General features: G+C 38.4%; 1 protein-coding gene across 2 annotated transcripts in view; it reads right to left on the reverse strand.

Annotated features, from left to right (window-relative positions):
* The window catches only part of LOC116633113 (cytochrome c oxidase assembly protein COX16 homolog, mitochondrial), a 41228-nt gene that overhangs the window by 25068 nt on the left and 1450 nt on the right, over positions 1-14710 (reverse strand). For both annotated transcript variants that reach the window (XM_032405435.1, XM_032405434.1), the window contains exon 2: positions 6299-6370. In XM_032405435.1, coding sequence (XP_032261326.1) covers positions 6299-6370 — 72 coding nt within the window. The remainder of the gene's footprint in view (positions 1-6298; positions 6371-14710) is intronic.

A 14710-nucleotide genomic window follows, 5' to 3' on the forward strand; every position in this document is an offset into this window, starting at 1 on the left:
TGCAACGACGTGGATGGAACTGGAGGGTATTATGCTGAGCGAAATAAGTCAAACAGAGAAAGACATGTATCATATGACCTCACTGATATGAGGAATTCTTAATCTCAGGAAACAAACTGAGGGTTGCTGGAGTGGGGGGTGGGGTGGGAGGGATGGGGTGACTGGGTGATGGACACTGGGGAGGCTATGTGTTCTGGTAAGCACTGTGAATTGTGCAAGACTGTTGAATCTCAGATCTGTACCTCTGAAACAAATAATGCAATATATGTTAAGAAAGAAAAAAAGAAGAAGAAGAATGTAGCAGGAGGGGAAGAATGAAGGGGGGGAAATCGGAGGGGGAGAAGAACCATGAGAGACGATGGACTCTGAAAAACAAACTGAGGGTTCTAGAGGGGAGGGGGGTGGGAGGATGGGTTAGCCTGGTGATGGGTATTGAGGAGGGCACGTTCTGCATGGAGCACTGGGTCTTATGCACAAACAATGAATCATGGAACACTATATCTAAAACTAATGATGTAATGTATGGGGATTAACATAACAATAAAAAAATTTTAAAAAAAGGAGATTAAAAAAAAAGATGTGGTATATATATATACAAATATTATGCAGCCATCAAAAAAAAGAAATCTTGCCATTTGCAACAATGTGGATGCAACTAGAGGGTATTATGCTAAGGGAAATAAATCAATCAGAGAAAGACAAGTATCATATGATCTCACTGATGTGAGGAATTTGAGAAACAAGACAGAGGATCATATGGGAAGGGAGGGAAGAATGAAACAAGATGAAACCAGAGAGGGAGACAAACCATAAGAGACTCTTAATTTCAGGAAACAAAGTGAGGGTTGCTGGAGTGGAGGGGGGTGGGTGGGATGGGATGTCTGGGTGATTAACACTGGGGAGGGTAGGTACTATGGTAAGCGCTGTGAATTGTGTAAGACTGATGAATCACAGACCTGTACCCCTGAAACAAATAATAAAATATATGTTAATAAAAAAATTATTAAAAAAATAATAATTTAATAAGAAAATCTCCTATACTTATAAATTAAGGAATAACACTTCTAAATAGCTTCTGAATAACTGAAAAAAATTTTAATTAAAGGACTGTGAACATATTATATATTAAACCTGCATGACATAGCTAGGCCCATCTTTAAAAGGAAATTCATCAGCTTATAAGCCTATATTACAAAAAAAGATGGAAATGGAATGAGCTAAGAATCTACCTCATAAAGTTAGAAAAAAGAAACTCAAAGGAAAAAGTAAATAGAGAACAGAACTGATTAAAGATCAAAAAATGAATGACAAGAGAATCAACTAAACCAAAAGCTATTGATAAATCTCAAGTAAAATTGACTTAGAAGAAAGAGAAATCACAAATAAGTATTTAGAATGAAAAGGAGGTCAACAACATAAATTTTATGGGCAACTGATACTCAGATAATATGAATACTTTTAGGCCAACAAAACTGAAAATTTAGACAAAATGGACAAATTTATAGAAAACTACAACTTTCTAACATGTAACTTTCTAACATGTAGAAAAAAATAAACTATTTGAACAGTGTTATAATGTATAAAGAGCTGAATCTGTACTTTAAAATCTCACATAAAGAAAACCCCAGGTTCAGATGGCTTTACCAATGGATTTTACTAAAGAAGAAATAATGCCAGTATAACAAAAAACCTTCTAGTTATGTGGTGAGCATAAGCTTGATGTCAAAATTTGAAAAAGACAGTAAGAGAACAGGTCAACTTCACTAATGCAGAATTCCTGAAGAACACACTACAAAAAGACAGTATACCAAGATCAAGGTGAGTTCATTTCTCAGGAATGCACAATTAATTTGAAAACCACCATGTAATTTGTAAATAAACTAATGCAACAGAACAGACAACAAAACAGGACAGAAGAGCAGGAAAGAAAAAATGTTAAGTGAGGGCGCCTGGGTGGCTCAGTCGTTAAGCGTCTGCCTTCGGCTCAGGTCATGGTCCCAGGGTCCTGGGATCGAGCCCCGCATCGGGCTCCCTGCTCAGCAGAAGCCTGCTTCTTCCTCGCCCACTCCCCCTGCTTGTGTTCCCTCTCTCGCTGTGTCTCTGTCAAATAAATAAATAAAATCTTAAAAAAAAAAAAGAAAGAAAAGAAAAAATGTTAAGTCAGTAAATGGCGCTTGGACAACTTGTTGTCTATATTAGGGAAAACATTCTATACGCAGAGTTAGGGGTCCCCAGAAAAAGAAGGACCCAGACATTTCAGGTCCCCAGCTATCCCCTCCCACCAGTCCCCCACCCCCTGGATCTATTGTGCCTTACCAACTCTACCTGCCCAAGCACACTTCTTGCAGAACTGCCTAGGGGGTGTTCGAATTACAAAGAAATGAAAAAAAAAAAAAAAAAAAAAACCACAGTAGTTAAGAATTTTAAGGGAACAAAGGGAATGCAAAAACTAAGTCTCTAATAGGCCAGTAGATAGCCTAACCATATCAGAGACAAAAAAATCAATGGTAAAACTCCCAGTGCTGTTTCAAAAGTAAAGACTGACTTAGCACATTCTTGAGTTGTCTTCACAGGATTGAAACTAGCAGAAAATTTAAAGCTTGTTTTTCAGAGAACTGTTTCTCTGTAGTCAGCTACTGTTTCTTTTCAGACCCCACTAAGAAATATCCTGGCTCTGGGTCAACTGATAAGGTCCCAGCCATGAACAAACAAGGCCCTGCAGACCTTACCTGAGGTAACCAGCCCAAGATCCCATCCAGTTTATACTGGCTCTTGGATCATATCCATAGCCCCTTCCCTTTGTCCAACACTTACTCTGCTTCAGTACAATGTTAAAGTCTCTACCCTGGGAGGAGCACAGGCTTCATAAAACACCTGCACAACCTTATTCCCGCCTTTATGTGTGATGACAAAGCTCCCCTTTCTGAATATTCATCCTAATCTTAAATAAAAAGATCTCACCCCTGTCTGGGTAGTCACGATTTGGAAGTTATTCCCATGATCTCATTTGCTGCAAATAAAATTTCCTTTGAGTGACAACTCCACCTGCTGCAATTTCTTATGGATTATCTGCTGTAATCTCTATCTGCAACTCACCAAGGAGCAAACGAACTCACATTAGTTCAGTTACAGCTAGTTCGGTTACAGTTCCTCCAATGTGTGTGGGTTTTTTTTTCAAACCACCAAGGAATTAACTCAATTCTGACACTACCTACCTAGAGATAGAGTCAGATCCCACAGGTTAAGGGCTCAGTCATCCAAGACAGCCCCCGTCCCCACTTCACACACCAATTGCAAATCCAGGATGTCACCTGCACTTCTCACTGGCTATGGACTGGAGGTTCCAACAACTGCTCCCTGAACAGCTCACAGAATTGAAACACTTTACTTATAAAAGGCTAGATGGAAGAGACACAAAGGCAAGGTATACGGAAAGGCTGTGGGGATTCCATGCCCTCTTTAAGAGGGCTATTCTCCCAGCACCTCTACAAGTTCCCCAGTCAGGAATCTGTCTGAACCTTATCTTTTTGGGTTTTTATGGAGGCTTCATTACATGGGGATGATTAAGTCCTTGCCATTGGCAATCGATTCCACCTCTAGCCCAACTCCCCTCCCTGGAAGTCAAGGGGTGGGACTGCAAGTTTCAACCCTGTCTCACAAGGCTGACTCTCCTAGCAACCAGCCCCCATCTTTAGATTACCCAGGGGCATTCCATAAATTCATCAACATAACAAAAGACACCTTGCTTGCTCTCATCACTTAGGAAATTCCAGGGGTTTTAGCTCAATGCCAGAAAATAGGGCAAAGACCAAATACGTATTTCTTATAAATCAGAACATCACAATTCCTCATACTATATGCAAAAAAATCAATTCCATTTGGGTTTTATATTTGCAGACCTGAGTATAAAAGGCAAAACAAAAATTTTAGCAATCATATAGAAAAATATTTATATTTTGGCATAAGAAAAACTTCTTAAAAGGACTAAAAGAAAAAGTAACTATAAAGTAAAAAAGGAATAAAACAGACTACACTAAATTTGTTCATCAAAAGACCCCATTAAGATGACTAAAAAGTTATAATCTGCCATGTATAAAGAAATCTAACAAAACAATAAGAAAAAGACCAACAACCCACAGAAAAAAATGGGCAACCGAGACCTGAAACATCACAACAGAGGACACATAAAAAAAGGAAATATAAGTGGCCAACAGACATAGGAGAAGTGATCAACCTCAATACTCACTCCTCCAGAGTAGTAAGGGGATTAGCCCCCAGTCTATCTGCCTACCAGAAAAAAGGATAAACCCTTTCAGGAGGAAAACAATACCACCTAGAATCTCTACAAGTATTTACAAACAATACCCAATATTTAATTTAAAAAATTACAAGGTCGGGGCACCTGGGTGGCTCAGTCAGTTAAGCGTCTGCCTTTGGCTCAGGTCATGATCTCAGAGTCCCGGGACTGAGCCTCATGTCAGGCTCCCTGCTCAGCGGGGAGTCTGTTTCTCTGTCTCCCTTTGCCCCTCTCCTGGCTCATGCTCTCTCTCACTCTCTCTCTCAAATAAATAAATAAAATCTTAAATAAAAAATTACAAGGTGTGTTCAAAGACAGAACATTTACCCACAAAACCAACGAGAGAAAAAAATTAGACAATGAAAGCAGATCTATAGTTGGTGTATGTAGGATGTATGTAAAGTAACATATATATTCAAGATACTAAAGGAAAAAGTAAATAAAAACATGACTTCATGGAAGATTAATTATATTATACATTCTTTTTAAATTTAATATTTACCCTCTTACTGTCTTTAAGACTAGTTGGAGTTGGTGTTTCTCTTAAACTATAAAATTAACTGAGAAAACTGAATAGGGGGGCGCCTGGGTGGCTCAGTCGTTAAGCATATGCCTTCGGCTCAGGTCATGATCCCAGAGTCCTGGGATTGAGCCCCGCATCGGGCTCCCTGCTCGGCGGGAAGCCTGCTTCTCCCTCTCCTACTCCCCCTGTTTGTGTTCCTTCTCTCGCTGTTGTTTCTCTCTGTTAAATAAATAAAATCTTAAAAAAAAAAAAACTGAATAGGTCCCTTTAATACTCTTTACTTTCCTACCAATAATTATTAATATAATATTATATTTCATTATATATAATATATATTTATAATTATATATATATTTATATAATTCATGTATTATATATATTTAATATAACCTATATTTCATTATATAATATATATTTCATTATATAATATATATTTCATTAACAGATCTCAATAATATTGGTAGAAAATTTATATGTATAAATATTATATATATGTATATAAGAAATTATATATATGGGGGCGCCTGGGTGGCTCAGTCGTTAAGCGTCTGCCTTCGGCTCAGGTCATGGTCCCAGGGTCCTGGGATGGAGCCCCGCATCGGGCTCCTTGCTCAGCGGGAAGCCTGCTTCTCCTTCTCCCACTCCCCCTGCTTGTGTTCCCTCTCTCGCTGTGTCTCTCTCTGTCACATAAATAAATAAAAAATCTTAAAAAAAAAAAGAAAAGAAATTATATATATGTATGTATGTTTTATATATAAATAAAACTTGGGAAAAAACTCAAATATCAATGTAGCCACAAACAAAAACTACATACTTCTGAATGAATTAATCAGTTACTTAACTAGTGTTCTTATGTAACACTTGGCCTAAATTTGTTAGTAACTGTAATCAAAGAGAGTGAAAATCCTAGCACTACCTCTAAATAGCCATGTAACCACAGGTTAGTTACTGAAGCTATCTGAACCTCAGTTTCCTCACTTGTAAAATAAATTTTACATATATTTAGATATAGATATATAGCTTTATATACAATATATAAATATATATTATATACCTAAAAAGATAAGTATCATTATTTGTAATGAAAAATAATTTTCCTTTCCTTCAGTATATCAGTAGACTTTATATATCAATATAATTTATAAAATTACTGGTATTAATATGAAATAGCTAATTTATAATTGGAGTAATATAATGGGAGTGAAATTGTCCAACATTCTTCAGTCCCTTTTAAATCCTAAAAAAAACTCTACTGAGAATGCAGTATTGCAAATTTTCTATGAATAAGATAACTAAATTCTTTACATTTCATGATTCACTTCCATATGATCATTCATGTTGTCTTAAAGAGTAAGAAAATCATACAACCCCTTGAAAAATTAAACAAAACTCAGACTGCTTAGTACATCAAGTATACATACCTAAACCGGAACAATCGTATACACAGACACATGTCAAACTCCAATTACAGTCCTTACCTTAATTTTCACAGCATCATAGCGGATTTGTGAAAATTCACGAAGACCAAAAGAGCCTCCAACAATCAGCAACTGAAACAAAGAGAGGAAACAAACAACATAGACAGGCAGAATTCTGTCTACAGATTAACGCCAATAGTGGCAGCTTATATGAAATCCAATATATTATTTTCTTGGTGAGTTACCATTCATCTGTTCAGAGTGGATGCAGTATGTACTGTCACTAGGAAACATTTTATCCTATTACCAAATACCAAAATCAGTACCCCATTAGTTTGTTTGTTCATTTTTAAAGATTTTATTTATTTATTTGAGGGGGGGAGGAGCAGAAGGGGAGGGAGAGAGACAAGCGGACTCTGTGCTGAGTGCTGAGCACAGAGCCCAACGTGGGGCTTGATCACATGACCCCAAGATCATGACCTGATGAAACCAAGAGTTGGACACTTAACCAATTGAGCCACCCAGCTGCACCCCCATACTTGTATTCCACCTTATGGTTTAAATAACATCATCACAAGCATTTTATTAGTTGATCTTACAAAAGAACTAAAGCTAAGGAAAAAATCCATTTAACAGATGAAATAAAAGCACAGGCAACTAAATGACTTGCCTATGATTATACTGCGTAAAGCTAGGAATTAAATTCTGGCCTCATTTCTTCAAGACCAGAATTCTTTCAATTTTATGTGTTTGCAAAATAAGCTAACTAGACAGCATTTTTCTCCATTTTCTTACCAACTAGTAAAAGAATCTCATAAAATACACCACACTTATTAATATATGGCAAACCTTAAGATTCCTCCAACTGGCATTGCTGCTTTATCATCTCCTCCAATAATCTAATGGGCTTTCACCCCTAATCCTAAAGCTGTAAAAGTCTAGCAATTTGGATAAAAATAAAGTTTGATCCCTACCTTCCTTTTTATGTCAATATATTAATATTACCAAATAAGGAAATATAAAGATATAAAACATTGTAAAATATAAAACTTTACGATTTTGAAGTTGAAATAGTAACAAAACCTTGAGGCTATAAATTTTAAAACCCAGTAAGTCTGACCACATAAAAATTTTCAATGTCTATACTGACAAATAAATGAAATAAAAACAACACAAAATCAAAAGACAACAAATCAGGAAAAACATCTGTTATATATAAGCAGCTAATATCTGGCAATGTCAATATGTAAGAATTATTTGTATAAGTAAAATAACTTTTGTCTTTGTGTTTTAATGAAAAGACACATCCCTGGCTTTCATAACTCTGTTTCAGTCTCCTTTTATTCATTCTTCCTCATCTTCCCAACGGCGGGGGGGTAGTATCCCAAAAGGCTCAAATCTTCACATTTCTTCTAACTATTCACAACCAACACTGAATCCATATCATAGCTGATGTCATCCAATTTCATGGCTTTAAATAGGCTCTATAACCTAACAACTTCCAAATGCACATTTTCAATGGGAAACATCCCATTGAACTGAAACATGCTTTCCTACCTGACATTTTCACTTGAAAGCCTAAGAGATATATGGGGTGCCTGGGTGGTTCAGTTGGTTATGCATCTGACTTCAGCTCAGGTTATGATCTCCAGGTCCTGGGATCCGCCCACATTGGGCTGTCACCGGGGAGTCTGCTTCTCCCTCTCTCTCTGCCTCTCCCGCCATGCTCTCAGATAAATAAAATCTTTAAAATAAAAAAAAGTCTAACAGATATATATAAATTAACATTTTAAAAAACCCTCTTGACTTTTACCCCAACACTCTTTCTGCCCCAATCTTTCACATCCCAGTAAATGTCAACTGCTTTCATCCAACGGCTCAAGCAAACTTCTTTGTAATCATCATAAGCTCCTCTCATTCATATCTCACATCTAATCCATCCCTGAGTTCTGTCACCTCTACTTTCAAAACATTTCTTGAATCTGACAATTTCTAACTATACCTTCTTCTAATACTCTAGTCCAGGCCACCATCACCTCTTTCTGGAACTACTGCAATTACAGTACCCACATGTTACATAATGAAGAATTTGCCTGAACTTTGTCTAGGGTTCCTGAGAGGAAGGTACTAACTTGGACTTTCCTGAGTGACAGGAGTATCTTTGTTATTGATGGTGGGCCCCTAGGACCACACCTGAATTTATGCTAATGAGGTGACTCATGGTAGGCCCCTAGATAGTTGCAGTATACCGGTGGGCCATGCTGGAATGACCAACCATGTGACTAGAGGGGTGGGGCTTTAAGCCATATGATATCAACCTGACCTCCAAGGAGATGGGGCTGGACACTGAGTTCTCTCACACAGTTAATGATTCAATTAACCATACCTAGATAATGAAACCCAATTAAAAAAAACTCTGGACACTTGGCTCAGTCGCTTAAGCATCTGCCTTCAGCTCAGGTCATGATCCCAGGTCACGAGTCCCGCATTGGGCTCCTTGCTTGGCAGAGAGCCTGCTTCTCCCTCTACCTGCTCTGCCTGCCACTACCCCTGCTTGTGCTCTCTCTCTCTGACAAAAAAATAAATAAAATCTTAAAAAAAAACAAACAAAACTCTGGACACTGAAGCTTGGTTGAGCTTCCTAGTTGGTGAACACATTAATGTGCTGGGAGGGTGGCATGCCCTGATTTCACAGGAGGAAAACATGGGAACTCTGCATTTGGGACCTTCCCAGACCTCACCCTGTGGGTCTCTTTTGGCTGTTCCTAATTTGTACCCTTTATAATAAAACAATAATTGTTAAGTATAGTGCTTTCCTGAGTTCTGTGAGTCATTCTAGTGAATTATTAAACTTGAGGGGGTTAATAGGAACCCACAAATTTATAGCCAGTTGACCAGAAGCACAGGTGGGCCAAGAATCCCAGAGCTTTCAGCTGGTGTCTGAAATAAGCGGAGTTTCATGAAGGACTATTCCCTTACTCTGTGAAGTCTGTGCTAATTCTGATTAGGATCAGATTGCACTACACCACCTACCACTCATTACCACAGTATCTACACTCCTAACTAAATATCTTCATTTGTGCAATAGATCCCATATCATCTTATTTACTGAAGGACCCTGATTCATCAATTCTCGTTTCCTTATCATGAAAATCTTGCTCACTACCACATGATTCATCATGAAAAAATGCTATTATTTCTCCCACTTATTAACAAACTTCTCTAGACCTCACTTCCTCACGTTACTATCCTCTTTCCTTGTTCCTATCTGCAGTAAAATTTCTCAAAGGAGTTGTTGATGCTCACTGTCCCTCCCATTCTCTCTTAGACCCATTCCAGCCACCAAACACATCCACGTTACCAAATCCAATGGTTAACTCTCTGTTCTCATCTTATTTCATGAGCAAAATTTGACACAGTTGATCACTCTCCTCCTTTTCCCTTAAACCTGGTTTTTCTTTTACCTGAGAATACTTCTTAGTGTCCTTTATTGGTTCTTCCTGTACACTCAATCCCCTAATGCTGGAGTACCCCAGGGCACAATGACTGGTCTTCTCTATCTACATTAATTTCTTTTGTGAGCTCAATCAATCTTATAACTTTAAAAATATGCACACGTTGATTACTAACACTCCACCTTTAGAAGGGATCAAGCAGGCACCAGAGGAAAAAAGCAGCACCAGGTAAACAAAGCAGACCAGAATAGCACTGCAAGGGCTCTGGAACCTAAATTATCATTGGAAAGAAAGCCCAAAATAGTATGCTACTACCTACAGCTAAGTCTAAGCATGGTGACTGCTTGCTAAAGTAGAAGACTTAAATAGGATATAGAGTTTCCTAACATAATACTCAGAATGTCCATGATACAATAAAAACTCACTTGTCAGAGCAAGAATCAGGAAAACAGCAAGCTGAATTAGAAAAGACTATCAAGAGATATTAACATGGAGATAAACCAGATGTTGGAATGATCTGACAAAGATTTTATTTTTTTTAAGATTTACTTATTATTTGAGAGACAGAGAGAGAGCACTGTGCCTGTACCTGTGGGGGAGGGGCAGAGGGAGAAGCAGACTCCCCGCTGAGCAGGGAGCCCCCATGCCCATGACAGCTGGATGTGGCTGGATCTCAGGACCCTGAGATCACGACTTGAGCCGAAACCAAGAGTTGGACACTTAACCAACTGAGCCACCCAGGCGTCCCATGATCTAGCAAAGATTTTAAAGGAATCATTATAAAAATGCTTGAGAGAGCAGTAACCGATGTTCTTAAAACAAATGAAAAATTAGAAAATCTCACCAAAGACATAGAAAAAAAGAACCAAAAGGTGACATCAGTGAAATGGCAGACTAGGAATCTCCAAAAATCTTCTCCATCACAGCAATGAGAAAACTGGCAAAAGTTCTCAAATCAACTTTTTCAGAAATTTGAAAATTAAGCAAAGACTTGCAATAATGTTGGGAACATTTTCTTAAGAAGACTGCCTTTCAGGGCGCCTGGGTGGCTCAGTCGTTAAGCGTCTGCCTTCGGCTCAGGTCATGATTCCAGGGTCCTGGGATCGAGTCCCACATCGGGCTCTCTGCTCGGCAGGAAGCCTGCTTCTCCCTCTCCCACTCCCCCTGCTTGTGTTCCTGCTCTCGCTATCTCTCCCTCTCTGTCAAATAAATAAATAAAATCTTAAAAAAAAAAAAAAAAAAAAAAAAAAAAAAAAAAGATATGTTATCTGCAAGAGACTCATTTTAGACCCAAAGACACCTCCAGATTTAAAGTGAGGGGGTGGAAAAACATTTACCATGCTAATGGACATCAAAAGAAAGCTCGGGTGGCAATCCTTGTATCAGACAAATTAGATTTTAAACCAAAGACTATAATAAGAGAGGAGCATTCTATTTGTTTTCATGGTTACCATGGAGCTGGGGTGGAGAGGTGGGAATAAAAATGCCACCAAGCTTTCAGTAAGAACAGAAAGCTTGGTGGCATTTTTATTCCCACCTCTCCACCCCAGCTCCATGGTAACCATGAAAACAAATAGAATGCTCCTCTCTTATTATAGTCTTTGGTTTAAAATCTAATTTGTCTGATACAAGGATTGCCACCCGAGCTTTCTTTTGATGTCCATTAGCATGGTAAATGTTTTTCCACCCCCTCACTTTAAATCTGGAGGTGTCTTTGGGTCTAAAATGAGTCTCTTGCAGATAACATATCGATGGGTCTTGTGTGTGGTTTTTTTTTTTTTTTAAGATTTTATTTATTTATTTGACAGAGAGAGACACAGCGAGAGAGGAAACACAAGCAGGGGGAATGGGAGAGGGAGAAGCAGGCTTCCCGCGGAGCAGGGAGCCTGATGTGGGGCTCGATCCCAGGACCCTGGGATCATGACCCGAGCCGAAGGCAGACGCTTAACAACTGAGCCACCCAGGCACCCCATGGGTCTTGTTTTTTTATCCAATCTGATACCCTGTGTCTTTTGATTGTGGCATTTAGCCCATTTACATTCAGAGTAACTACTGAAAGATATGAATTTAGTGCCATTGTATTGCCTGTAAGGTGAGAGTTATGTGTATTGTCTCTGTTCCTTTCTGGTCTATGTTACTTTTAGGCTCTCTTTGCTTAGAGGACCCCTTTCAATATTTCTTGTAGGGCTGGTTTGGTGTTTGCAAATTCTTTTAGTTTTTGTTTGTCCTGGAAGCTTTTTATCTCTCCTTCAATGGCCAACAGACACATGAAAAAGTGCTTAACATCACTCGGCATCAGGGAAATACAAATCAAAACCTCAATGAGATACCACCTCACACCAGTCAGAATGGCTAAAATTAACAAGTCAGGAAATGACAGATATTGGTGAGGATGTGGAGAAAGGGGAACTCTCCTACACTGTTGGTGGGAATGCAAGCTGGTGCAGCCACTCTGGAAAACAGGATGGAGGTTCCCCAAAAAGTTGAAAATAGAGCTACCATACGACCCAGCAATTGCACTACTGGGTATTTACTCCAAAGATACAAACGTAATGATCCGAAGGGGCACATGTACCCCAATGTTTATAGCAGCAATGTCCACAATAGCCAAACTATGGAAAGAGTGTGGATGTCCATCAACAGATGAAGGGATAAAGAAGATGTGGTATATATATACAATGGAGTATTATGCAGCCATCAAAAAATGAAATCTTGCCATTTGCTACGACATGGATGGAACTAGAGGGTATTATGCTAAGCGAAATAAGTCAATCAGAGAAAGATAATTATCATATGATCTCACTGATATGAGGAATTTGAGAAACAAGACAGGGGATCATGGGGGAAGGGAGGGAAAAATGAGACAAGATGAAACCAGAGGGGGAGACAAACCATAAGAGACTTTTAATCTCAGGAAACAAACTGAGGGTTGCTAGAGTGGAGTGGGGGGAGGGATGGGTGGCTGGGTGATGGACATCGAGGAGGGTATGTGCTATGGTGAGTGCTGTGAATTGTGTAAGACTGATGAATCATAGGCCTGTACCCCTGAAACAAATAATATATTATGTTAATAATAAATAAATAAATAAATAAATAAATGAAATAGAATGCAATCATGGGGCAGAATGGGGTTGGGGCTCCTTAAAACATTATTCTCTAAGAACTGTCACTGCTTGATCAAATCTGGTGGTTCAATGGAAACCTCAGTCACAAGGCTGTCTTCAGTTTTCCTGACTTTGAGCTCAACTAGTACTAACAGACTTCTCTCAGGAAGTGTTTGTTGAAAAAATTCAGAGGCAATTGTTTAACATTGTGACTGCCTGAGGTGGTAGGCAACAGGGCAAATAACAGTCAAACCAAAAAGCTTAAAAGGAAAATATGAGAAATAAGGTGTCCACAGAGGACTCTGAAAAGTTCAAACATATTCCTGAGAATCCAGAAGGAAATGCTCATGAACAGAATTGTGCCCATGCCCAGAGTGGTGTGTAAGCTCAGGAAAGATCTGAGAAGGCCTTAAACACTTGTCTATAGCTAACCTTGAGTCTCTGAGCAAGCAGGAAGTAAAAGCTCAAGGCAGAGTTGTAACCTGCCTGGCTGAGTGTTGAAGACACACCAAAACAAGCACACAGAGCCCCTCAACAAAGATTTACTGGTTCCAGGTGTTTAAGGAGACCTCTACCCAATAAAAAGAAAAATAGCCCAATTTAAAAATGGGCAAATGATTTGAATAAATATTTCTGCAAAAAAGAGATACAGATGACCAATAACCATATGAAAGGATGTTCCATATCATTAGTCATAAAGGAAATGCAAATCAAAACCACAATGAGATACCTTCACATCCACTGGGAAGGGTATAATAAAAATGATGGACAATAACAAGTGTTGACAAGGACGTGGAGGATTCATTGCTGGTGGGAATGTAAAATGATGTAGCCACTCTGGGAAATAGCTTGACAGTTCCTCAAAATGTTAAACATGGAGTTATCATATGGCCCAGCAATTCTACTACTAGGTATATACGAAGAGAAATGAAAATATACATCCATACAAAAATTGTACATGAATGTTCGTAGCAGCATTATTCACAATGGCCAAAAAATGTTAACAATCTAAATGTTCATCAATGGATAAATAAAATGATAAATAAATAGGATAGGATTAGGATAAAAAAATTGTCTATCCAAATGATGGAATATTATTTAGCCATAAAAAGGAATGAAGTTTTGACACACGTTACAACATGAATGAATCTTGAAAACACTATGCTAATTGAAAGCAGTCACAAAAGACCACATGTTGTATTATGCTACTAAATCTATAAACAGAAGTGGATTAGTGGTTGCCTAGGTGGGGGGAGAGGGAGGAGAAAATAGGAAGTGACTACTAATGAGCATAGTGTCTCCTCTGGGATGATGAAATTATTCTAAAGTTAGAGAGTGGTGATAGCTGCATTAACTCTGTGAATATACTAAAAACGCTGAACCGAACACTTTAAATGGGTTAATTTTTTGGTGTGTAGGAACCAGTAGGTCGCTGGTCAGATTAGAAAGGTAAATTCTCAAGACTAAGTGGGCAGTGTGGAAGCTGAAACAAGTATATTCTCTTTCTTCAAGCAGTTTGGACAAGAAAGGAAGGAGAGTAGTATTTGCATATACCTGGTATTCAAAGTCCTCTTCTGTATGTCCTATGAAGCATTAATATTTATCCAAGAGAGGAAATAATTTCAGCTTGAAGATAAATGTAGTATAGTAATTGTGGCATATGCAACTGATACATGATGAAGAGGATGTATCTTTTGAGTTCTTTCCAGTAGTGCTTGGTTTCAGCGTACTGAATTCAACAATTTCCACTTCAATTTATTTATATGTTTAGGACTCGTATTTTGAAACATGGTCCTTTAGGTCCCGTATAGGGGTATAGATGTAGAGACCAGTACAGAGTAACACATTTAGGGAAAAGGCTACTGTGGTACTTTCCATTCCCTGAAATAAAACAAAAGAGGAAACCCCTAAGT

This window comes from Phoca vitulina, unplaced genomic scaffold, assembly GCF_004348235.1.
Source record: "Phoca vitulina isolate PV1807 unplaced genomic scaffold, GSC_HSeal_1.0 scaffold7, whole genome shotgun sequence".
Taxonomy (NCBI): domain Eukaryota; kingdom Metazoa; phylum Chordata; class Mammalia; order Carnivora; family Phocidae; genus Phoca; species Phoca vitulina.